The sequence below is a fragment of the Pogoniulus pusillus genome, chromosome 16, assembly GCF_015220805.1.
Source record: "Pogoniulus pusillus isolate bPogPus1 chromosome 16, bPogPus1.pri, whole genome shotgun sequence".
Lineage (NCBI taxonomy): Eukaryota > Metazoa > Chordata > Aves > Piciformes > Lybiidae > Pogoniulus > Pogoniulus pusillus.
In genome coordinates, this window is record NC_087279.1 from 13,667,937 (window position 1) to 13,693,055 (window position 25,119).

Below are 25,119 nucleotides of genomic sequence, written 5' to 3' on the forward strand. Positions count from 1 at the left end.
TCTCCCCTGGGCGGAGGGCCGTGGGACAGCGGAGGTGGGTAACCGTGTCTCGGGGCTGCAAAAGGAGCGTGGTGGACTCACTGTCCAAAAGAGTTTCCGCGTGTAGGAGGCATTTTCTTGTCGGAGCTCTCACAAAGGCGCCGCTCGCCCAGGTTCGGCTCCCCGCTGCCTCCCACCGCCCCGGGCCGCCCCCTGCCGCCCGCCGCGGCAGACAAAGGAGGGACGGTTCTTATTTATTCCCTTCCTTCCTGGGCCCAGCAGGAAGGTGGTGGGCACGGTAGCCCAGCTGAGCCGCCAGCGGCCTCGCTTGAAAGGGGAGTAGCCGGTACAGAGCAACAAAAGGCCAGAGCCGGAGGTGAGCGGCGGGGGCGGCGAAAGCGGGGCTCGAACCGCCGGTGCCAGTAGGTGGTGGGCGGGGGGCTCTCAGACGGGGGCGTGTCTATGCAAATCACCCCCCTGCGGCGCCCCGCGGCAGCGCACGAGCTGCGGCGCCCGGAGGGGCCCGTGCCCCGCCCCGCCCAGCCCCGCCCCGCCCAGCCCCGCCCGCCGCCGCTTCATGGGCCGGGGCCGCGGCGGCAGTCGCGGCCGCGAGATGGCGGGGGGCCGCGGGTGCCCGGCGCGGCGCTGAGCCCCGCGCTCAGCCCCCGCCACCCTCCACGCAGCACCTACCGCCGGGACCCCTGCAGAGGTAAGGGCGGCGGTGGCAGGGAGGGGGCCCGGCGGGGCAGGGGTGCCCCGAGAAAACTTTCCTCCTCTTGGAACTCGTGCTTGCGTGTGTGTCCCACCGCAAGTTGCTGGTGAGGCAGGCAGGTGGGGTGGAGGGCACTGGACTCGCTGCCCCCGATCTGGCGGCAACACTGGGTGCTTTACACCCCTCCCCACGCCGGCGCCTGGCAGGGGGAAGTACCAGAGTGTGGACTACCACCACCAGTCCCTCTTGGGGCGGGAGGACGATCCCAGGGGAACGCGGTGCAGGCAAGGACGGTGGTTGGCAGGAAGCTCCTGCGGCAGGGCTCGGTGGTGGATGAATGCACAAGGACGGAGTGCTCGGGGTGGGAGAACACGCTCTAGATACTCCCCAGCGCCGTGGATTGGGTGGGGTGCGGGGGGCAGCTGCAGCCCATCGCTCCAGGAGCCTGAGCTCCGGTGCGGGACGGGCAGAGCCCGGGGCGCAGGGACCGTCCGGCTCTCCCCGGGGACAGGCCAGCCGTGCCGCAGGGCCGGCGGCGCGAAGTTGTGCGAAGTTATCCCCGGGTGCGAGCGAAGGCTGCACCGTTCCCCTCACTGGGTTGTTTTATTTCTTAATTATTTTTCACCCTTCCCGCCGGGGGCATCGAGCGCTGGGGGCATCGAGAGGTGCGACAGCTCCCTTCCCGCTGCCCATCTTGCCGGGATTGCCCTTCCCTCCCAGAACGCTTCCTGCTCGCTCCTGGGGCCCCTGGGATGAGGTGCGCGGGCAGCCCTTCCCCTCAGCACCCCCCAGCCCCGCTCAGCCCCGGGGGCTCTGTTCTCCCTGTAGTCCCTGTTCCAGCCCAGAGAACCTTTCCCGAATTCCTTTGCCTCGGCGCGCCGTTGACCGGCCCTGGGGAGGTGGGATAAAGCCGGGCGGGATTTTGATCTTCCTGCGGCAGCACCAGCAATGGCCAAACTTTAATTCCCAAAATCCCACCCCAATGCGAACCAGTCCGAGTGTTGGTGGGAAGGAATGTGGCTGTTGTCCCCTGGAGTTCCCGCTTTTCCCCAGAGCGCAGCTGACCCTGGAAATGGAGATTTCCCGGCCAAGGTGCGCTCCAGTGGGCCGTTTCCCCATTTGGCTTCCTTGGAATTTGCCTTTCCCGGCCGGGGCTGAGTGCCCCCTGCTCGCCGTCGGCCCTTTCCCCCTCCTCGCCCTGCGCTCCCTCCTCTCCCTCTTTTCCTTTGTTTGCCATCTCGCTCCCTGTCTCTGACGCGTTCGCCGCTCCATCCAAATGCAATAGTGGGATTTGCCAGAATTATTTCCTAAAGCTGCCGAGGAGGGGGGAGAGGTTTGCACGGCGAGGGGGGGGGCTGGTTATTTAACTGCAACCAACTGGAGTTTTGGCTGGCTGAGGAACTGGGGGCTCGGGCTGTCCCGGCCTGGCGCTGATGGGAAGGGCAGAGCCTGGGAACGGGTAGGAGAAAGGGGGTAGGCAGCCTGGAAGGGGACTGAATGCCAGTACAATGGAGCAGAGCTGAGTGTATGCAGGGGCAGAGGAGCAAATCGAAATATTTGCTGACTCCAAAGGCAAAGAGTGAGAAAAATACACTGGACCCCGGGAAAGGTGGTGCCGCCGCGCCCCGGGTCTTTTTTTGCCGCTCCAGGAAGCGCGGCTCCGAAGGGGCCGGTGCCGGTACTGCTGCCCTTGTCCCGCTCGGGGCTGGGGCCGGTGTTGTGGGTGCTGTGCAGCTCGTGAAGGGGCAGCCCCACCACCTGGGCGGGCTGCGGGCTGCGTCTCGAGGTGGGAGATTGCCCCCTTTGTAATTCAGCGTACATCTCCTGGGGTGCCCCGAGGAGTTCCGGGACATGCCCCCCGCACCGACGTGAGTGCCTGTCCCCTGTAGTGCTGCGCGGTGGCAGTTGGCAGAGTCCTGGGGCATGTCACCGTCGGGGTGGCAGGGTGGGGACCCCCCGACGCAGCGTGCTGGCAGGCTTTGGGTGTGCTCGCCGGGCACTCCCTGGATCCCCAACCCCACCGGGTACCATGGCTCAGCGCGTCCGACCCAGGATAGGCAGCTCCCTGGGGACCAAAAGGGCTTCCCATTGCGGGTCTCTCTCTAAATCCAGTCTGAAGCCTTCTGGAGCCCGCCTCCCCCCAACCGCGGGTCCGGGGGGATGATTGCTCTCCGGGAGGGCCAGCGGGGCACGCCGGGAGCACTGCCCACCGTGCCGAGCCGTGCTGGGGTGCGTGTGTGGCTTGCTGGAGGCAGCTTGGCGGACTCCGCTCAGTGCCGGAGCCCCAGGGAGTCCAGCTGCCTGGCACACAGGCAGGGCTGCTTTTTTTTTTTCTAATTCTTTTTCTTCCTCTTTTATTTATGAAGGGGAAAAAAAAAAGGAAAAAAAGAAAAGAAAGCTTTTTTTTTTTTTATATACTACGTTCTTGGAATAATGAAGTCCAGATTTCCTTCATGTTGGAAAGATTTGATCCCGGCTCTGCTCACTATGGCTTTGCTGGGGGCTGGGAGGATGGGGGGAGAGGTGGAGGGAAGAAGTCTGGGGACGGGTGCACCCTCTGGGTGCTGCTGTTGGGGGGAGCCAGCTTGGTGTTGTGGAGATGCAGCAGACTCAGACAGGGTCGGGGGTGAGAACAGATGCTCCTCACCTGGGCAAGACTCACCAACTCGGGTGGAGGAGTGTGCTGCAGTGGCTCTCACTGCCGTGCTTGCCTCGCCCTGTGTGCTTGGCTTGGCGTCCAGAGAGGTGAGGCTGGGCACACCCCAATCCCTGACCCCCAGCCTACAGAGCAGGGTTTGGCTGAACCACTCCTAGGGCTTTCAGCCCTCCTTGAAGAATGCTGAGTGCTGGTGGGTGATGTAGAGCAGGGTGGAGGGATGTAAGGGCTTGCACCCTCCACAGGGGATTGGTGGGTGCAGCAAACTGATATCCCTCCCTGCTGTGACCTCTTTGGCAGGCTCAGCTGCCCCTGGACTCCCCTCGACCTTGGCACTCAGGTGTGTGCCCACCATGCCCGTGGTCAGCGTCATCCTCTGGGTCACCCTGCTGACTCTGGGCTGGCGGTCCACCAATGCCAAGGACCACGGCTTCGCCACCCCAAGGGTCCAGCTCTCTTTCAAAGGTAAGAGGACAGCAGTGGGAGTTGGAGGGCAGGGTGGGACCTCAAGAAGGCAGAGGAGACCCAAGGGCACCCTGGTCCAGACTGCTTCTCCTCCTTGTCCAAGGGGCTATCAGCAGGCTGCACCCCCAGTAATCCGTATCCCTGAGTGGCTAAGCCCCTAGTCTGCCCCATCCCAGCTTGAGGGAGCTGGTAGCCTGCCCAGGCCCTCAAATACATTTCCCCTCCATCTGGCAGGGCAGGGTGCTGAGGTGTGGGGAGCCCCCTCTGGCAGCACCCCGAGTCCAGACAGCAGCTTGACACCACCCGGAACCCCCCCAGCAGCTGGTATTAATGCCTGGGAGCTGGCAGGGAGCCGGGAGAAGCAGGAGGGGAGAATGCTGGGGAGAGGGGGGGCTTAACCCTTTGGCTGCTTGATCCACCCAACCTGCTCTGGAAGCCAAGGGGGACCTCGGGTCAGCTTTGGGAGTGCACATTGGCAAAGGGGGTGGTTCTGAGCCAATTGAGATGTTGAAGGTGGGCAGTGAGGCAGGACTCAAGGTTGCAGTCTCAAGGAGCGGAACAAAAAATGGTCCTTTCAGCACAGTGTATTCAGTCCTGCTGTTGTCCTGAGCCCTGCTGGATGTGTCCCAGCCTAAGGATGCATGTCAGGAGGGTGACAGCATGTGGAGCCTTGTGTCCTCCCCTTGGGGTTACTGAGGCAGGCAAGTCTCTGGGAGAGCCAGGGCCATGCTGCCTGTACCCCAGGGCTCTTACCCTGTGCCATCCTACCATGTCTTTGCTCTCTGATTGTATACAGAACTGGTGAGCCGAGGGTGCAGTGGCAGAGCTGGTGTGAGAGTGGCTGCTCAAGCAGAGCCTGGCAGGAGGGGCTGGTGGTCTGAGAGTGGACATGGCACAGGCAGGGTGAGCTGCTGGTGTTACAGGCTGGTCTCTGCAAGAAAAATGGCTGGAATGAAGAGGCGGGGGACAAGTTCAGGCTGGAAATGGGAGTGATTCCTCACCACATGGCAGGCACCACTTTCCTCTCCAAAAGACTATTTCAGAGGGGTTTGGGGTGCTACTGGGGCACTTTGGCTACTGCCATTTCCACCCAAGGATGTGGCCCTTGTTCCATCTTGGAGCATCTCTTCCTTGCAGCACTGTATGAGAAGCTCTGTCTGGACCCATTGCCCACCACTCTGGCAAGGTGTGTGTTAATGCCTGTCACTGTCCTGCAGCCACCATTGTGCCCCAGGAACAGGATTAATTCCAGATAAGCGTGATTAGGCCTGCTGTGCTGCAGGGAGGGGCAGAGGACTGGTTTGGGACTGGTGTTTTTTTCACTCAGTTTGGTGAAGTGCAGGTTCCTGACGGTGCCCAAGGACATGCAGGAGTTACCCAGGTGTCCCTGTCACGATCTCCAGTCCTTGCTCTTGCCTGGTGTGTCTGGGAGAAGGGCTGGTTCACTCTGACACACAGGGGAGAAATGCCAGTGGCATGCTATATCCAAGCACACCAGGACTAAGAGGAGATGCTGCTTGTCCCTTCCCTGCCCATGCTCTTGCAGTGGTGACAGTTGAGAATTAGTCCAGGGTCATCCCTGGGGGCAGGTGCCACATGTGAAGCTGCCAATAAGCAGCTTCCCGAAGCTGATAATCTTCCCACAGCTTCCTCAAAGTTGTAAGAGATGTGGGGTGGCAGCAGCTCTTCCTGGCTGGTCTCTTGCATGGGAGCCAGGGCTGGTACCCAGATCCCCAGCCCCAGATTTTTTGGTGCAGCTGCAGACGGCGAGGCCCATTGTGAAGGGAGCTCAGCTGTGGGACACTGGTGTGGTGAGTTGGGCTGGCCTGCAGAGATGTGACCCAGCAGTCATAGGTGTGAGTTAGAGGGATGCTGCTGCGTCTGAGTGAAGGTCCCCTCCAGTAGCATCTCCCGGGCCCAGTGGGACCAAGGTGGCCGTAGCCTTGCGGCGGCACCTGACAGGACGGTGAGGAAGAAGCAGCGCTGGTGGGAGCAGCCATGTCCTTGTATGTCGTGTCCCCCCGGGCTGGCGCCTCGCCTCCGCCACGCTGCCTGGAGCGCGGCCAGCCCCGGGAGCGTCTCCGAGTTTGTTTGCCTTCGCTTGTCGCAGCGCCCCGCGGCCTGCGTCATCCTCCCGAGCCCCATCGCCTACGGGCGCGCCCGGGAGAGAAGCGTGGAGCCGCAGCGCCGCGGGAGAGCGGCTGGAGCGGAGCTCCTGCGCCTCGGTGCAGGGCGATGGGCTGCACAGGGTCACCCTTCGGTCCTTCCCCCTACCCCGTGATGCCCGCAGTCCCCGTCGGTCTGTCCTCCCTCTCAAGGCTTTCCTGTCTGTGTGTCAGCGAGAGGAAGGTGGCCGGCACGGAAAGAACAGCGCTGGGAGCGGCTCCGACACGGCTCCCTTTTGCCAACAGCTCTTCCCAGATCCCGGCCTGGTGCCGGCCAGAAATAGGGTGGATATTTTTAATCATCTCCTTGCTGACAATTCCCTCCTCTCTCCCATACACATCCTGTGGCCCCCTCTCCTCCTGGCCTTCCTCCGTGCTGGGGGCTTGGGCACCCGAGAGGTTGATGCCGTCCCCACAAGGATTCAGGAGGTGATGACGATGATGATGGTGAATCATCCCTCCGTGTCCTGCTTTCTGCCCAGCGTGGGAAAAGCTTGCGGGAAGGAAGGGTGGGCTCTTGCCCCACGTGGTTGCGGGAAGCCCTTGAGGTCAGGACTCTCTGGGGGGCTTCAAAGCAGGAGGTGCTCCCACTCACCTCACGGTGACAGGAACGACCATGCCAGCAGCTCTGGGAAAAGCCTTGGCAAAGGTCTGGTTGAAGGGCAGCCCTGGCTGGGAGGGGCTGGGTGAGAGGCAGGGCAGTTCCTGTAGAGGAAAAAAACACTTTTAAAAGGATAAATTAAGCATGGAGTCTTAGCTCTGCCACCAGCCCCCTGTGTGACCATGCTCTTCCTTTCCTTGTGCCTCAGTTTCCCCTCCCACCCCACTGGCATCTAGGCCAGTGACCATCGACATGTGTGATCCAGGGTCTGGGGTGGCAGATGGCTGGAGGGGAGCCCAGCAAGGGGACTATGTCTCTGGGGCCGTCCAGGCGCCCTTCTAAGCTGCCACAGCTGTGGGCACTGCTTGGTGACAGCAGGCAGGGATAAACATGGGGGGACATAGCAGGGGCAGAGGCAGGGCCAACAGGACAGCTAGTCCTGGGGACATGCCAGGAGGGCTGGCACCATCAGTCCCTGCTCCGGTGTGAGTCAAAGGGTGAGCTGAACCCTTATGCTGCTCCTCAGCCCCCTCAAAATTGGAGGGGATGCCATAGTCACCTCTCCTGTGCTCTGGGATATTGGGTTGAGCCCTGCAACCCCTAAGAGGATTTCTCTGGCTGTGGCAGTGGGGGGCTGCAGCAGGGCTCCCACCCACCCACTGAGACCGGCTGCCGCCGGGACTGAGCCCCGCAGGCTCCAGCTGCGAGGCTCCATAAGCTCCCCTCAAAAAAAGCCAACTGTGATTTCATCTCCCCAAGCCAATGTCTAATAAGCTCGTTATCCCTCAAATTAACAACGGGCCTTCTGGAGCAGCATAGCCAGCGTGGCCCTTTCTGAGAACCTGGCATGTCATTGTTGCCCCCTTCCTCTCCCCCTCAGTCCCTCCTGGAGCACCCCAGCCTTCCCACCAGGGATGGAGCACATGGCCTAGAGAAGCAGCCACCTCCCACCCCACGCTGTGCCATGCTCTTGGGGTCTACAGACAAAAATAATGCCAAAAAACTTAAAAAAACCTGTGAGGGTGGTGGGTGGGGAACCCCTCAGCTCAGCCCTTTGCTTTTGGGGGGTTTAAAGTGTTTTGTACAAAGCTGAGCTCCTTCCTGAAGAGATTTTCCTATTTTTGGAGCATCCTCTGGCTCAGGTCCCTGATGGGGACTGGTGTCCTTGCTGCTGAGCAATGCTGGGTGGGGACAGGACCCCCTCCCCCCCGATCTCTGCCAGCGATGCTTGCTGGGGCACGTTCCCCTGCAGTCGTTTCGGGTAGGGTTACCATGGGATGAATCAGTGGTTTCAGCTGAAAAAATGTGGGGTTTCTCCTTTTCTGTTTTCCTTTCTGCCCTGTGCCAAACCATCCGGGTGGTGATGGCAGGAAGGAGCATCGGGTTGGCCCTGCTTCATCCCAAGGGATTTGACCCAGGCAGCCATGGCACCTGTCCCCTGCCGCCGGCTGCCCGTGCAGTGCAATGTTCCCAGGGCTGCTGGAGATAGATAGGAGTGGAAGGCAGCGGTCAGGAGCTGGAGCCATTTCATCTCCCAAGCCCTGGCAAAGCGGCTTCGGTTTCCTCCCACCTGTGAAGCGGTTAAATGGGAAAAGAGCTTGGCTGGGGGCCACGGAAATTCTCTTATTACATGTAATTAGCTTAATTACATCATAAATAACCCATCAAGGGGTAGTGGAGTGATGCTGAAACAAATAAGCAATTCTGCTTTCATGGGGCGACCCACCCAGCTCTTTGATCAGCCCCAGTGACAACAAATGCTTTAAATACTCGAGGGGACACATCCAGCCCCCATTCCTCTCCCAGCATTGCTTCCCATCGCTTTCCTGCACTGGTACCCAAAAAGCTGCATCCCACATTTCAAGCAGGAAAAATACGGGGGAGGGGAGCATCTCCAAAATTTGGGGCACACTTACAAATCTGTGGGCTAAATCAGTGTAGGATGAAGCCAGAATTTATCCCTGCCAGGCCAGGCTCCTGTGGGATCAGCGCTGGACTTCTCCATCGGCATTTGGAGCGAATTCGTTCGCCCCCATGCAAAGAAAGGGCTCCTGAAACCGCTGCCAGCCGTGGGGAGGGGAGGGGGAGAGCAGTTATTGAATATAAACACGCCGTGTAATTTACATGCTAATTATGTTGAATGCGCTACAAGCCCGTAATTAGAAACTAATTAGGTGAGTGCGCTTGTAATTGGTTTTGGGGGGAGCAGCAATGGTGCACCTGGGGAGGTGACCGGCTCCATTAACTCTTCATGCCGGAACCCTGCTGCTGTTCTCGGGGTCGGGGGGATTTGAAGGGCTGGGTCGGGTGAACAGCTCCCCCTCAGCCCCCGCCCGCCAAGGGCTTTGTTTATCGAGGACCCACAAAATCTCACCTTTGCTTTGGAGATCAGCATCGGTCACTGTGCCGGTGGGTGATGGGCAGAGGCCACTCATCCCTTCCCATGAGGGTTGGGGGTCAACAAGGATGGGGGTGTGGGCAGCTGTGGTGCTGGAAATTCATCCCAAATTTGGCGTTACAGGGGGAATTCGGCTTTGCAGAGGTGTAATTGGGCGGTGCTTCTCACCACTGCTGTGGACAGAGCCCAGCATCTCCCCAGGCTGCTGGTCAAGGGGCTGACGAATTCTTGGCCACTGGCATCCCTCCAGGGCAGGTGGTAATTAAATCTCAAGGCCGGAGGCCACCAAATGATGCTGAGGAGGGAAGCTCCTCGGGACGATTTGAGGGGACAGTCCTCAGGGAGGCCACCCTGGCTGACATACTGGATGGCTTCTGGCTCCGGTGCTGGGCAATTAAAACGGGATTAGGCTTCTGGCCAGCCAGGGAAGCCCAGTCAGTGCTGGGATTGGCAGCAGGGATGTAGGAGGGAATATGCTCATCAGGGTGCATCAGCTAACAAGCCTCCTCCCTGCTCTGTCCCTGGGGACCTCCAGTGGCTGCTGGGGGGCAGGTTTAGGGGCACAGTTGTGGTGGGAGATTAGATGGGGAGGGCACAGGGTGGCAGTTCAGGAGGTCAGAGGTTGAAGCAGAGACTCACCCATCCCTCCATCCCACTTGGTGAGGGCGTCACGGGGCAGTGGACCCGTCACGGCCCCTCTTCGGGGGTGTCTCTCTGATCACTGGGGCATGGGTGGCTGAATGGGGATTCCAGTGGGGGTCTGTGGCCCTTTGTGTTCCTATGCCTGGCCTCTGATGAGCCTTGGTGCCACTCATCCTGATGGATGTGGGGTATTTGGGACCTTTGCTGTTGTGGGACCTTCTGGTGCTGGTGTCCTTGTCAAGAACACACCACAGTGAGACTGGATGCTGTCCAGGCAGCAATGGCTGGCCATACTGGATGTCCTGGCATAGGGGCTTCTGCTTGGTTTAACAGCTGTCCCTGGCTCTGACTGCACCAGGGTTGTCTCTGCCCCGAGCTGGGTGGCTGGGTGCACGAATTCGGCACCGACTGCAGCTACCCAGCGCTGGGGACGAGCTGTCCTGCTCTGCCTGCGTCACTCTGCTGCAGCAGCTGCCCTGCCCTTTCCTGGCTCCCAGCTCTGGCCTTACAGACACCAATGTCCTTCCAGGGGAAGCCTCTAGGAATTCTTCCCATGCCCCCAGAGCACTGCATGGGGCACATGTGGGGACACACACACTGTGTGGGTGCATGTACACAGGCCTGCACTCAGGGGGGCAGACACAGTGTGGGGCACACATCTACACACGTTCAGCTGTCCATGCATGCACACACTGGGTGGGACATGTGCACACACACACACTGCGCTCCTGGGGCAGCTGCAGGCCATGGGACAGGCAGGGACCGGACCCTGTGTGCCATGACACAGGCAGACAACAGCATGAGACAGTCAGGGGATGTTCTGGGACAGGCAAGGGACGCCACGGGTGGCCAGCAAGCTGGTGCTGGCAGCAGGGAGCATCTGGAGTCCAGATGGGAAAGGACTGTACTGTAAAGCAGGCAAATAGACAGTCCCCCTGCAACCCCCCATCCTTTGCACCTCTGCCATGGCAGAGGCACTCCACTGCCTGCAGCCTGACCTGCCAGCTACTCTATGTGCCTTTAGCGCTCCCAGCAGGTGGGCAGAGCCCTGGGTTAGGGCACAGCTGATGGATCTTGTGATGCCGTTTCCCACAGCTGTCCCGTGCTGGTTTCACCATCATGGCTGAGCAGTGCCAAGCGGGCTGCAGGTATGCTGCCACAGGGCTGTGGCCTGGGGAGCACTGCTACCAGCTGTGAGCCAGAGTGGGTTCTCTCAGTGACACCAAGAGGCATGGACCTGCCCAGGCGTAGACACCCCTGTGTCCCCTTAGTGTGGGCTCCTATGGAGACCCCTGCTTTTGCCCTGGTCAGCAGGAGAGTGTTTGCCATGCTTACCACCAGACCCCAAACCCAGCCCCGGGGTGCCAACTGGGGCGTCCATGCTGTGTGAGGAAGTCTGTGGCACCACCAAGGTGCTAGAGTGCAGGGCACAGATACTTCTATCACTTCCCAAAGAGGGCAGCCCCTTGCGAACCCAGAGTGCCCAGCAAAGGTAGGGACCCTGGGAATACCCATGGAGCTGGCAGGCAAGAGGTCAGGGATCTGCAGGCACTTGGCATCCTGACTAGGAAGAGCAGCTGGCCGCTGGAGCCCTGCCCAGCACTGCCTGGAAGCTGACGTGCTCCTTCCCGTGCTCCTTTCCACTCCAGCACCCGCTGCCTGCGCCTGGCATGCCTCTGGGTAGAGGGACAAACTCTAGCATGAGGATGCTCACGGGGCCAGCATCTCACATGGGGGTGACATCCAATGGCTAGGGGGTGCCATCTGATGACTGCTGGTGACATCCAAAGGGGATGACTCCTCCAAAGGAAGTAACATCACCTAAGGGGATGGCATCTAGGGCAGATTGTATCCCATGGAGGTAACATCTGATAATTGCTGGTGACATCTAAAAAGAGTGACATGTCCAAGTGGCACCTTCAAAAGGCAAGCTCACACTGTATGGGAGTGACATCTGATGTCTGGGAGTGGTTTACAAATGGCTGTTGGTGGCATCCAGAGGAGAGACACCTCTGAAGATGTGACATGTTCAAAGAGGTGGCACTTCTAAAGGAGTGGCATGCAGGGTACATGTCATCCTATGGAGGTGGCTTCTCTTGGCTGGGATGGAATCCAAAGGAGGTGAGACCTCCAATGGGAGTGGCACCTTCAAAGGAGATGGGATCTAAAGGAGGCAACACCTCCAAAGGGGATGCTATTGAGGGTAGACAGTATCCTATAGGGGTAGGATCCTCTGTCTTGCTTCTATCGTGGCCCCTGCCGCGTGGTCCTTGGCACCGACCCACATCATCTGCAGCACTTCTGCCTTCCATCTGGCTGCCTCATTGCACTTGTGAATATTCATGACCCTCATTATCCTCTTTCACTCGTTGCTCCCACACTTGGGCTAAAAATAACTTCCTGAGGGGGGATGGGGGATGCAAGGCAAGCATACCCTTCCTTGGAGCTGTCTTCTTGGGGTCCCAGCTACCCCACCTGGAGAGCCTATCTGGGATATGGAGTCTCAGGAAAGAAGAGGAATGATGCCGCAGATTTTGGAACCTATAGGCTCTTGAGTGGGGTGCCAGTGAGCCCCCTCTTCAGGAGCTTTACTCCCTGATACGAGGTGCTGTGTGTCCTGAGCCCAGGTCCTGCTGCCTCCTGCCCTGGCCACTCTTGATTGTGCCAGTCAGCCTTGAGAATCTCTGTCACTGCCCAACATCCTGCATAGATGTGGCAGGATCATGACTCTCCTGGAGGAGGAGATGTACATCACAGCCTGGAAAGCAGGCACCATTGGCCTGGAAGTGAAGCACTACGGTCTGGAGGATGGACACCTCCTCTCACAGGATATCCTCCAGCCAGGACCAGGCTTAGAGTCAGGGGTAGGGAAGGCAGAGGTGCTGGGTGCTAACAGCTGCCCCTTCATCCCTGCAGAGCTGAAGGCGACGGGCACAGCGCACTTCTTCAACTTCCTGCTCAACTCCAGCGACTACCGCATCCTGCTGAAGGACGAGGACCATGACCGCATGTACGTGGGCAGCAAGGACTACATCCTCTCCCTGGACCTGCACGACATCAATCGCGAGCCCCTCATCGTAAGCTGCTGGCGCAGGGCTGGGGGAGAACAGAGGGGCCAGCCGGGCACCTGGGGAGGCAGTTTAGATACCAGTGTGAGAGCTGAATGGGCACTGCTGCTGCTGCTGCTGGTGGGGAAGAGGTGACACTAACTGGCAGCCCTTGGGCTGGTGTCTCCACAGATCCATTGGCCTGCATCCCAGCAGAGGATCGACGAGTGCATCCTGTCAGGCAAGAACAGCAATGTGAGTGGCCACCACAAATCCCATTCTGATAGTGGAGGGGGGTGCTGGAGGCTGGCACTGGAGAGGGGTATGTGTCCCCACATCCTGCCTTGGAAAGGCTGTGCCCCAGTTTCCCTGCAGTACAGCCATGCCAGGATGGGGTGGCACTGGCAAAGTCCTGCCACCCCTTCAGTTTCAGCCATGCAGATCATGGAGAGCTTCCTAGGCAAGTAGGAGGCCAAGCTCCCCACACTACTTCCTCCTGGCAGACAAGGCTGAGCCTTCCAGTGTGACAGCTCATGGCTTGTGCCAACCCCTGACCCATGCTGCCTGTGCCATATAGCATGCCATGGCTCATTCCAACCTATGGCCTATACTGACCCATAATCCATGCCATGCCAGGACCCGTAGCAACCTGTGTCCTATACCACCCATGGTTTCATGCCAGCCCATGACCCGTGCCAGCTCATAACAACATCAACTCATGGCCCCACCCCAAGCCTCATACAATGTACCAGGTCAGCCCATGCCCCATGCCAGTGTTCCACCCTACTAGCTCCTTGGCCTGGTTTCTCCTTTCCCTAGCTCCTGCCTTGTGCCAGGGGGCTGGACTCCATGGTGCCTACCGTAGCAGAGGTGCTGAGAGGCAATGGGAAAGGGGTTTCCCTTTCCCCTGCCATGCTACAATTGCCCCCCTCCCTTCTCTGCTTCCCAGGGGGAGTGTGGCAACTTCATCCGCCTGATCCAGCCCTGGAACCGGACCCACCTCTATGTGTGCGGCACTGGCGCCTACAACCCCATCTGCACCTTTGTCAACCGTGGGCGCAAAGCCCAGGTGAGGGGTGGGAGGGATCAGGGTGCTGAGCTTGTGTCTGGCCTGGTGTTGCCAGTGTAGCCACCATGGAATGGCAGCAAGGTGCAGGAGTGTGGCCTGGCATGACTTGGCTCTGCCAGCTGGTGTCGGGAGGTTTGGTGGGCAGAGGGCTGGGGGGTGTTGTTGGCCTAGGGGGTCACCATGGCTAACGGTGGTGTGCTGCCAAGTGGGGCTGAGCCATCTCCACAGACCAAGGACTTCACACCAGAACTGGATGCCAGGCTCCACATGACATGCCCTCCCACCTCGCCATCTGCAGCTGCTACTGCATCTTCCCCAGACTGAAGGACGTCCTCCCCTGCCTCGACTTCCCACCCACTGGGCTCCTGTGCCCCTCGCCATGGAATCAGAGGATGCCTGCCACCACACTTAGCAGCAGGAGCACTGTGTCAGGGCTTGTGTCAGCACATGCAGCCGTGTCATGGATGTCCCTGGATGAATGTCACCCATACCTGAAGACCATGGTGTGTAGCAAGAGGGTGACATCGAAGCTTCATACCACTGGGCTGGATGTGTGGCAGATGGAGTGCTTTCAGGACAGCCCTGGAGGGAGCCAATCTCTGCAAGTAGCTGCATGGGCATCTTGAAGGGTCCCAAGCCCTGCAGGGTGTCCTTTCTGCGCTGGGGTGGCAGGTATTGGGTTGGGTCCTCTCCCAGTTGGAGTGAGGCAGATGCCACCAACCCAAGCTGAGGGAAGAGCATATCGCTGGACGTGGAGTATGAGCATCTGCCTCAGTGCCCTCAAGCCTGGCATGGGCACCAAGAAAGGTAGATGCTGCTTGAACACTACAGATTGGGACTGGATTGGGACCAGATTAGAACCCAACTGAGCAGTGGCAGCATTTGAGGACCAGGAATTTTGGTGTAGTTGAGGCCAGCATTGTGTGTCTCCTCCAACAGAACCAGCTGCAGTGTGACAGGGACAGGGCATTCTAATGACCCCATGGTGCTAGAAACTTCACCCATGCCACAGCTCGGCACCAAGGCATTGCTCCTCTGCACCAGCCCTGCCAGCAGAGTTGTAGGTGCCATCTTTGCATCCCTACATCTGAGCCCAACTTGGACTGTCTGTGGGCAGCCACCTCTCCACTTTCTTCTGCCTCATGCTGGGGCAACTCAGTTCTACATGAGAGAGTGGAATTCATCCTGGAGAAGCTCCTGCTGGAGGCCAGCTCAGCCCAGGGCATCCAGGGATGCCCACTTGTACCTTCTGTGGGGACCGCAGCTCTGCTGCTCTGTTGGCAGCCATCGCCCCAGCTCTTGGGGTCCCCCACCCACCCCTGCCTGAGGGGTTTCTTCCCCAGCTGGCTCTAACTCTCTGCCCTGCTCCTTTTCCCCAGGGGTTCTCGCCGAGCCAGCCGGGAGGCCAGGAAAGCAGATCCACCGACAGCCCCCTCAGCCCGAGACCAGCACAGAGCAAGGTGGGAACCAGTCTGGGAGCCTGCCGCAGCCGTGCCCGCCTCTCCCCGGGCACGCCAGAGCCGCGGGCCTTTTCTTCCCACCGGCATGCATCCAGCCCCTGGGTCGGGCACCCCATACCGTGGGTAACCCCGCCATCTTCTTCCCTCTTGGCACAGCAACTGCTGGCCACCACCCTGGCGTCTATTTTCCTTCTCACTAACTCCTTCCTCCCTGGCTCTGCACGGGTGCCTGTGGGGGACACTGTCAGGATGGGGCCCCTCTCCACCTCTGCCAGCTTTGCCCAGCTCCAGGCTTGCTGCGCCTCTTGGAAGTGAGGTCATGTGTCAGCAGAGCCATGGGGCTTGTGATGGTTCAGGAGGGGATTTCCAAGGCGATGTGCAAGAGGTGTTTTGATAGGGTCTGCAAAAACATCACTGAGCTGCTGCCCCGGGAGGGGCTTCTGCCGTCCCAGCAGGCAAACGGGCTCAGGGGGACAATGCTGTCCCTGGCTTCTGAGGACACTCAGTGTCCCACCCACCCTGACAGTGCCACCTGCTGAGCCTTTCCCCTCTGGACTAATATGGGTCAGTGCATGGGCCAGGGACTGGCAATGCTCCTCTCTGCCGGTCCCTCCCCTCTGGGGGTGGGTGTTCAGGAGGCAGAGGGTGATGCTCAGCTGTGAGCATCTTGCCAGCTGCAGGTAGCTCCAGCTACTACTTCTGCAGTGGGCAAGCACCGTTGCTGTTTTGGCCCCCTTGGGTAACCCTGGTTCCTCCCTCCCTGCTGGAACTGGTCTCAGCACCTGCAGGCAAAAGCTCCCTGGTGCAGCTCCCTGTGCCCCAGGCAGGTGCTCAATGGGGGCTGCTGGCACTTGCTTTCAGGGAGTTCTGGTGTGTTTCAAGGTGTAGTGCTTGCATTGTAACAGCTAATGGGTTACCCAAATGAGAGGGTGAAATGGTGCGACTGGCACCAGAGCTGCACTGGTCAGAGCCAGGTTGTCCCTCCTGCAAAGGGTTTGCCCAGCTTGGGAATGAGACTGGTGCCAGGCAGAGCTGTTTGTGGTGGTGACAGTGGCATAGGTGTCAGAGTGCAGCAATGGGGATGGTGGAAGTATGGCCATACCCATCTCTGAAGTTGAGCTGCCCTCTTTGGAGCTGGCATGAGCAAACTCTCTAGTGGACCCTGTGCACAGTGAGCATACTGGCTCCCCACCCAGTCCTGGAGCTGAGAGCTCTGTTCACTTTCTGATGGAAGGTGACCACCATCATGTCCACCACCCTTGCATCAAATCCAGTGCACAGGGCCAGCAGTCAGCTCCAAAGGCCTGATTTGGTTGCCTGAGGTCTCCCCTGCACCTGAGTCCTCCATGCTGCCGCTTCACTTTGGCTCTGAGACACGCTACGCCATGGGCAAAAGGTTCCCTGACTGGGCCAGCCCAACCTTACCTGCTGCCAGCTGGCACTTGCAGAGGATTTGCCTGCATCTCTGGAGGCAGTGTGGATTTCGCTCCTGGCCAAGAACATGTGACAGTGCTGAGGATGGCACAAGAAAGCAGAGGCAACGGTGGGAACAAGGCTCCCAGTGGCACGAGAGGAATCTGCCAGAGCAGATCTGCACAGCACTACATGTCACCCTGGTGGCAACCCCTGAAAAATGGGTCCTGGCAAGAGGAGCACAACGGGTCCCACAGCTGAGCTGTGCCACTGGCCAAACCCCACCTGCTGAAGCTGCTGGAACTGTGTAAACTGGAACTGGTCAAGTGGCAATGGGTGGCACAGACGGCCAGAACAAAGAGGTGGTTGGAGGGAAATGTTTGCTCAGAAGTGGACCTAGAAGATGGATACCCACTTTCAGCCTGGTGGCTCAGCCAAATCTCCAAGTGGTGGAGGGCATGGAGGAACATGGAGGAGCACCCAGCAATGCTGGAGAAGTAGCTTGTGCTGGCTTCAGCTTCTCAGGAGACCTGCAGACTCCTGTTGTGGACAATCCGCATCTGTCCTCACTACTGGACTCCATCCTGGAGGAGGCTGCCTCTCCTGGTGGATTTCAGAAAGTGCCACGGGCACAGAGGGATGAAAGTCTGACCAGCGTTTTGGTTTGCTTCCTTCTCCAGGATTATATCTTCTACCTGGAGCCAGACAAGCTGGAGTCAGGCAAGGGGAAGTGTTCCTATGACCCCAAAGTAGACACCGTCTCTGCATTGATAAGTGAGTCCTGTAACTCCCCGGGGCCAGCGCTGCCTGTGTTGGGTGGAGGAAACAGGCAGGCAGGACAGGACAGCTGCTCCTGCTGTCTTCCTGTGTTGCCAGATATTCCCAGGGAGCCTGCCTCAGCCACCCCTGCCTGCTCCAGCTGTGGCTGTCCAGGGCACCTGGAATGCCCAGTCCTTGGACACCTGTCCCAGTGGAGGTGGGGGTCCCAATTACAGACCAGTGCAAGCCTCTCAAACTCTGGGATGGCCACAGGCAGTGGTTTACTGGTGTGGCTACCAGCCAGGATGGGTGGGTAGATGGGACTAGGAGGGAGTCCCCACCTGATCTCTGTCTGCCCTCTGCAGATGAAGAGCTCTATGCTGGTGTCTACATTGACTTCATGGGAACAGATGCAGCCATCTTCCGCACCATGGGCAAGCAGACAGCCATGAGGACAGACCAATACAACTCACGCTGGCTCAACGGTGAGTCTGGGTGGCAGCGTGGGATGGGTGGATAGATAGGTGGACAGGTGATGGGTGGGGGGATGGAAGGTTGACAGTTGACAGATGATAGATGCATGGACAGATGGTGGATGGGAGGATGAGAGAGGGAGGGAGGGAGAGAGGGAGGGATGGATGGAGGGATGGAAGGATGGAAGGAAATCTAGGCAGAAGAGCAGGATAGCTGTATGGAGCAGTGACAGACAGGCTGGCTTTGCTGGGCAGGGGCAGCAGCCAGGTGGTGAGAGATGGGCCTGGCTCTGCTAGAGATTGTGCATGGGTTTCTGCAGGGCTGAGATGTCAACCATGTCGCCCTTAAGTCAGTGACCCCAAGAACTCATCCTGCCCCCCTCGGAGCACCCCTGCTCGCGGAACAGCAGCTGAGTAAACAGAGCAGAGCAGATGGGATGATCCTGCCAGGCCGGGGAGCCAGCAGGGTGGTAACCCGAAGAGGGGGAGCTGTCAGCGCAGGCTGGGCACTGGCTGATGGATGGCAGGGAAGAGCTTCCTGAGAAGCTTCCAGGCTGTGTGGTTCCTCCCCAGGGGGGAAGACTGGTTCCCACTGTCGTGCTTATAGAACTGCTGGAACTCTCCACCCTGTGGACCTCAGGAATGCTCCCACGGGCCTCAGGGATGCTTCGAGCCCCTCCTGGAGCACCAGTGTCCACCAGAGAGACTCAGTTCCTCAGCCCACCTCTGCAGCTCTGATCCAGACCCAGCTCTCACCTTGTGACCATGGCAGTGCTTTTCCAGGAGCAGGGCAATGCCATAGGAGAGGGCGCTTGGCATCCCACTGTGGCATAGAGCAGTGAGTGCTGCTGGGCTGACAGTTCCATGCCATGCTGTGCTGTTCCAGACCCAGCCTTCGTCCGTGCCCAGCTCATCCCTGACAGCAGCGAGAGGAACGACGACAAGCTCTACTTCTTCTTCCGAGAGAAGTCAGCCGATGCCCCGCTGAGCCCTGGCATCTATTCCCGCATTGGGCGCATCTGCCTGGTGGGTGGAGCAGTGGGCAGCATGCAGAAGGCAGGGGGACTGGCAGGGGACTGGCAGGGCTGAGCACTAGTGTCCCTTCATTGCAGAACGATGACGGTGGCCACTGCTGCCTCGTGAACAAGTGGAGCACCTTCCTGAAGGCCAGACTTGTCTGCTCCGTGCCAGGGCCAGATGGCATTGAAACACATTTTGATGAGCTCCGTGAGTGAGCAAGGAGGGCAGTGGGGGCTCGAAGGGCACCCTGGGGAGGACTGGGTACCCCCTTGCTGCCCCTCACTTCTTACTCTTTCATGGGCAGCTGCTCTGCCCCATGCCCTAGCATCAATCTGGGTGCAAGGGTGTCCCTGCCTGACTTCCCCATGGTCACATTCTCATCTTTCTGTCCCAAGAGGATGTCTTCATCCAGCAGACTCAGGACACCAAGAACCCTGTGATCTATGCTGTCTTCTCTGCTTCGGGGTGAGTTCTGGCTCACCCAGCATGGAGCAGTGCAGAGGAGGGCCGTAGCTAGGTGGGAGTCCTGGCAATGCTGCTGTGGCAGGCAGTGCCAAGGCAGAATGTGGCAGCAGATCCTTCCTCCCAGGTCGGTCTTCAAGGGCTCTGCTGTATGTGTCTACTCCATGGCCGACATCCGCATGGTCTTCAATGGGCCCTTCGCACACAAGGAAGGACCCAACTACCAGTGGATGCCCTACACGGGCAAAATGCCCTACCCTCGACCAGGCACAGTAAGTACCCCTGGGCATGCATGAGGAGGTGAGCTGGTACTTATCAGGCAGCCGACATCCTTGGGCCTGTGCCCGCACAGTGGGTCACCAGGGTCTGGTGACATTTGTGCTGCAGTGTCCCGGGGGGACCTTCACCCCGTCCATGAAGTCAACCAAGGACTACCCTGACGAAGTGATCAACTTCATGCGGGCACACCCGCTGATGTACCACGCTGTGTACCCCACCCACCGCCAGCCGCTGGTGGTCCGCACCAACGTCAACTACCGCTTCACCACGGTGGCCGTCGACCAGGTGGATGCAGCAGACGGGCGCTATGAGGTGCTTTTCCTGGGCACAGGTACCCACGCCGCGCATCGCGGGGAACGCAGCATGCTCTGACGCGGACCCGGAGGGCATGGGCACCGCCAGGGCTGGCCAGAGCACGGTGCCTCCTGCCACGCAGAGTGGGGTGAGGGCCTGAGACCCCACTCCCAAAATCCCTGGCCCTCTTCAAGGCTTCAGCCTGGTTCTTCTTCAGCTCCGGTGCCCATCCCATAGACCCCACCATCCAGCTTGGTCCTTCTTGTAGCTCAATTCCGCCCTCAGAGCCAGCAATCTGTCATGGTACCTTCTATCCTAAAGATGCCACCATGCAGCTTGCTCCTCCCTCTACCCCAGTGCCAATCCCAGGGCCTCACCAGCCAGCCTTATCCTTTTCTGACCCAGTGCCCATCCTACATGCTTCCTGTTGCCCTCCCTATGCCCACCATCATCTAGATATGTGCCTCCCTTGTCAAATTGCCAATCCTAGATGTACCAGCATTCATCCCTGTCCTTCCCCAGGACCAGTGCCCATCCTGAGGGCACTATCATCCAGCCCAGTGCTTTCCCTCCTCTAACACACATCCCTGAGTCCCTGTGAACCATCCTGGTCCTTTTCCTGGCCTGATGCCTGTAGCCAGCTGCTGTCCCCACCCCACTCAGGGTGATGGCATTCCCTTAACACAGTGACCTGAGCCAGTATGCCACACCTTAGGCATAGCCATCTGCTGCATCAGGAGAGAGATGGAGATGGGATTTGGGGGGATCCTTCTTTCCCCCAATCCCATCAGGGACCCCTTTTCTGGGAGGGGAGGGCATGGGTGCCTAAAGGTGCCACTGACACTAAGCACGTGGGCACTGTGATGTCTTGCAGATCGGGGTACTGTGCAGAAGGTCATAGTGCTCCCCCGGGATGACATGGAGACAGAAGAGCTCATGCTGGAGGAGATCGAGGTGTTCAAGGTAAGGAATAGCCTGTCCCCCACTCTCTGATGGGTGTCCTTGACCCAACCTTGACCCAAGAATACACCCTTTTGGCACCAGCTACCCCTTGACCATCTCTGGAGGGTCCCCAAGCATTGGTCTTACTGCCTGCTGCCTACTTACATCTCTCCCTACCTGCCCCTTGCCTGCCTAAGCTGCCTGCAGCGGGTCTGGGCTGCCCACTCCAGGGCTGCAGCATGAGACCAGGTGGTCACCCTTCCATCTTTTTTCCTGTCTAGGTGCCAGCACCCATCAAGACAATGACCATCTCCTCCAAGAGGGTGAGTCACAGCACATAGATTGCATCATAGGCAGATCTCATCACGGGCCCAGCCACAGAACTGCCCAGGAGGCACACAGGTGGCCCCAGAGCAAACTGTCTCAAGTGTCCTCTGGTGTCTTGGCCAGTCCCCATTACAGGGGGGACATAGCTCATTCTGAGGGGATGATTTTGAGGTGGCATCTCACCCTGTCCTCTTTGTCTCCCAACAGCAACAGCTGTACGTGTCCTCAGCTGTAGGCGTGACCCACCTGGCCCTGCACCGCTGTGACGTCTACGGGGAAGCCTGTGCTGACTGCTGCCTGGCCCGGGACCCCTACTGCGCCTGGGACGGCAGCGCCTGCACCCGCTACTCTGCCTCCTCCAAGAGGTGCAGGGGGTGGGGGAGAGAGAAAGAGGGAGGGACCCCCAGCCAACAGGATCCCCTGCTCACCTCTCACCTCCCCACAGGAGGAGCCGGCGGCAGGATGTCCGACATGGCAACCCCATCCGCCAGTGCCGAGGATACAACTCCAACGGTGAGTCAGGCCTGGGTTGGACACAGCCCCGCAGAGCCAGGGGGCAGCTGGGTGTGTGCAGTAACCAGAGGGGACATGGGAGGGTGGATGCCCTGGGGGCTTGATGGTTGCGTGGATGGATATTGGAGAGGGAGGGAGGGAGGGAGGGAGGGATGGATGGATGGATGGATGGATGGGCTGATGAAAGAACACATGCACTGGAGACGAGGATGAATATGAATGAACAGAAAAGTTGGGAATGAGGATGCGTGCAGATGGATGGGTCAGTGGGTGGATGGGTGGGTGGATGTGTTGGAGAGGAGAATAAACATGAATTGATGGATGGATTAATTGAAACTGGAACATAGATGGATAGATAGATATGCTGGGGAGAAGTATGTCCACGAATGGATGGATCTGTAGCTGCATGGATGGATGGATGGATGGATGGACACCCTTGTGGAAGCGTGGCTGCACTAGAGGAGGAGGTGCACACTTGCTGCGTGGCTGGGGACCAGGCAATCCTGTGTCTGGAGGTGCACAGGAGCTCTCCCTTGGAGAGCCGGTGGGCATGACAGGAGTGGCGCAGGGCAGGGCCACAAGAGGCACATGACCTGGCTGCCCATGGCCTTCCCATGCAGCTAACAAGAACGCAGTGGAGGCTGTGCAGTACGGAGTGGAGGGCAGCACCGCCTTCCTGGAATGCCAGCCCCGCTCACCCCAGGCCAGCGTCAAGTGGCTGCTGCAGAAGGACAACAGCGACCGTCGGAAAGAGGTAGGGCAGAGTGCTGTACTGGAGGGTGCCAGGGGGATGCCAAGCGCCAGCCAGCTGAGCAGTGCCATCTCTCCCCCCCAGCTGCGGGTGGAGGGCCGAGTGCTGCGGACGGAGCAGGGCTTGCTGCTGCGTGCCCTCCAGCTGACTGACAGCGGCCTCTACTCCTGCACTGCCACCGAGAACAACTTCAAGCACACGGTGACCAAGGTGCAGCTCCGCGTCCTCAGCAGCCGTGCTGTCCACGCCGTGCTGGTCCAGGCAGAGACCCCCCCAGGCCTGCCGGGTGCTCCCACTCCCCGCTACCAGGACCTGCTCCAGCTCCTCACCCAGCCTGAAATGGGACTCCTGGACCAGTACTGCCAGGGCTACTGGCGGCACACGGCCGCTAGCCCCCCTCAGCCGCTGGCTGGCCTCAAAGCCAAGGAGCAGCAGGACCAGAAGAAGCCTCGAAATCGCCGGAATCACCAGCCAGAGACCTATGGGCATACATGAAACCATCATCAGGGACTTTGCTAGCACAATGGTCTATTTTTCCTCCCTTTTAATATTAAAAATATCTATAAATAAATATATATATATATGCACACACACACATCCACACACACGCAGACACGGGTGCCCCCCCACCCATGGGTATTTATTTGGAGGTTGTACATAGTCACTGGGGTGATGTGACACCTGGCCCAGGGCAGGAGCAGGGCCCTGAGGTGGCATCACTGTCTTCTTCACTGACTCAGGACCTCAGGACTCTGACATGAGGGGACCATGGGCACCATGGTTGGGGTACAGTGCTGTGCTGAGGGCTGGGGGGGACAAGGGAGGGAGAGAGGTATCATTGAACAAGTTCTGCCCTCTGCAAGCTCTGCAGGGTCCTCACAGCATTATGTCTCAGTTCCCCTACCTAGTTATTTAGCATTGAGTGGGGAAAGGGGGCCATGGGGACAGGATACACTGCCCTGTCCCCTCCCTGGGGGCTTGGCGTGGAGTGGGACAGGATTCTTGAAGCAGGACCCAAGTTTTCAGGCTACAGTGAAGGTTTGTCCAGGGTGTTTGGGTGGGGAAGGGAAAGAGAAGCAGCCATGCTGGGGTAGGACCTTGAGCAGGTGCTGGCACCAGCATCCATGGGCACCTAACCCATCAGCCATTCCCTCAGGGTACCCCAGAAGGTGGCAGGGGGTTGTAAATAGTTGTACATGGGGAGCACAGGGGCAGGGGCCACCCCCAAATAAACACTGGCTTTGGGATGGACACAGGCGCCTGTGTGTGCTCTGTCAGGGATGGGGGAAGCTGGGCACTGCCCTGCTGCCATGATCCCCTTAACTCTGCCTCTGAGCCCTGCCGGGTGCAGGAGGATTGGGGAAGCACTAAGAACACTGGGAAGCTGAGGGCATTGTGCTAGGGGGTGGGCACTGGGCAAGATGGAGACACAAGGAGGAGGCAGTGCTGTATGTTAGGCATGTGCTGGAGGTGTGTGCTGAGCTGGGATAGTAGCCAGCACAGGATGTTACTGGGGTTGGTAGTGGGTCATACTGCGCTGTACTGAGAACACTGATTGGTGCAGGAGGAAGTGGGAGTGGTACCAGGCAACTCTGGGCAGCCCTGGCAGGCACTGGCATCAGTGCTGGGAGGACCTGGGCCGCACTGTGGACAGTACTGAGGACACTGGAGGTTGGCACTGGGTGGTACCAAGAACACTGGAAGTGCTCAGAGTCAGTATTGTGAGCACCACAAGTACTGGAGCATTAGAACTTGGCACTGGGAGCCAGCACTAGGTGGTACTGGGAGCATGGTGTGGGGGAGTGGTGATAGGCTCTCTGGGGACCACTGAGGGGGGGGTGTTGGATCATACTGGGCTATAACAGGGGTTGTAGTCTGGTACCTGGGCACTCCGGTCGGTACAGGGGACAGTGGAGTGCTACCAAGCTCCTCTGGGCAGTCTCGGGAAACGCTGAGATCAGGGTTGTGAGCTCCTGGGCTCTACCGGGGGCAGTGCTGGGCACACCGAGTGCGGTGCAGTGCTATGCTTGGGCAGTAGTGGGCGCACTGGGGCCGGGGGAGGGCCGTTCTGGGGGCGCAGAGCTGGGTTCATGAGCCCCCTGGTGGCCAAATGCGGCACTGCAAGGGCCCCAGTGCTGAGGGGACCTTGGGGACAGCGCGGGGATCGGGCCACGGGATGCAGGGCTCTGCTGGGGGCTTCTGGGGAAGTCCTGTCTGGGCCTTGGAACACTGGGGGCAGGGGGACACAGAGAGACTACTGAGGAATCCCTGGGGCCCCTAGGTCTTACTGCGGGGCCACATAGCCCATGGGGGGCTCTGGGGACATGGGAGCAGAAATTGGTGGCTTAAAGACGCTGGGGAGGGGCGGGATATTGAGAGAGATCACTGTGTTTGGTGTGGGAGCACAGAGGTGGCACTGGGATGTGCCTGGATGTTGGATGGGGTTTTTTTTGTGGGTTTTTTTTTTGGGGGGGTGGGGTTGGTGGTCCTGAAGATATTACAAAGTACTGAGACTGCTTGAGGAGAACACTGGAATTTCTCATCGGGACACTGAGGAGTGCTACTGGAGAGGGTCTTGGAGACCCTAGGGATGTGTATGGGTGTCCCTGTGGCCATTGTGCAGGTGCTGCTGGAGGTGCCTCTAGGAACACTGGGCATGGTGACCTAGGGAACCTAGCATGGCTTACTGAGG

At 59.2% G+C, this 25,119-nt stretch overlaps 1 protein-coding gene and 1 long non-coding RNA gene across 3 annotated transcripts; one reads left to right on the forward strand and one right to left on the reverse strand.

Annotated features, from left to right (window-relative positions):
• Positions 1-571: 571 nt before the first annotated feature.
• SEMA3F (semaphorin 3F) lies at positions 572-23,678 on the forward strand. Of its 2 annotated transcripts, XM_064156614.1 has the most exons (19): positions 572-688; positions 3,648-3,812; positions 12,535-12,695; positions 12,858-12,920; positions 13,615-13,734; positions 15,114-15,194; positions 17,288-17,381; positions 17,732-17,851; positions 18,726-18,865; positions 18,952-19,066; positions 19,255-19,324; positions 19,449-19,593; positions 19,709-19,931; positions 20,769-20,857; positions 21,118-21,159; positions 21,371-21,528; positions 21,609-21,676; positions 22,297-22,430; positions 22,512-23,678. In XM_064156614.1, exons 2-19 carry the CDS (start codon positions 3,701-3,703, stop codon positions 22,920-22,922), a joined length of 2,346 nt encoding a protein of 781 aa, XP_064012684.1. In that variant the 5' UTR covers positions 572-688; positions 3,648-3,700; the 3' UTR covers positions 22,923-23,678. The 2 variants fall into 2 exon arrangements, with proteins under 2 accessions (XP_064012684.1, XP_064012685.1); XM_064156615.1 differs by lacking the exon at positions 15,114-15,194.
• Positions 6,118-8,625, reverse strand: LOC135182481 (uncharacterized). Its single transcript, XR_010305227.1, has 3 exons — positions 8,495-8,625; positions 7,850-8,148; positions 6,118-6,682 (listed from the first exon to the last, which is right to left on the reverse strand). It is a non-coding gene; the product is annotated as an uncharacterized LOC135182481 (long non-coding RNA).
• Positions 23,679-25,119: the final 1,441 nt, after the last annotated feature.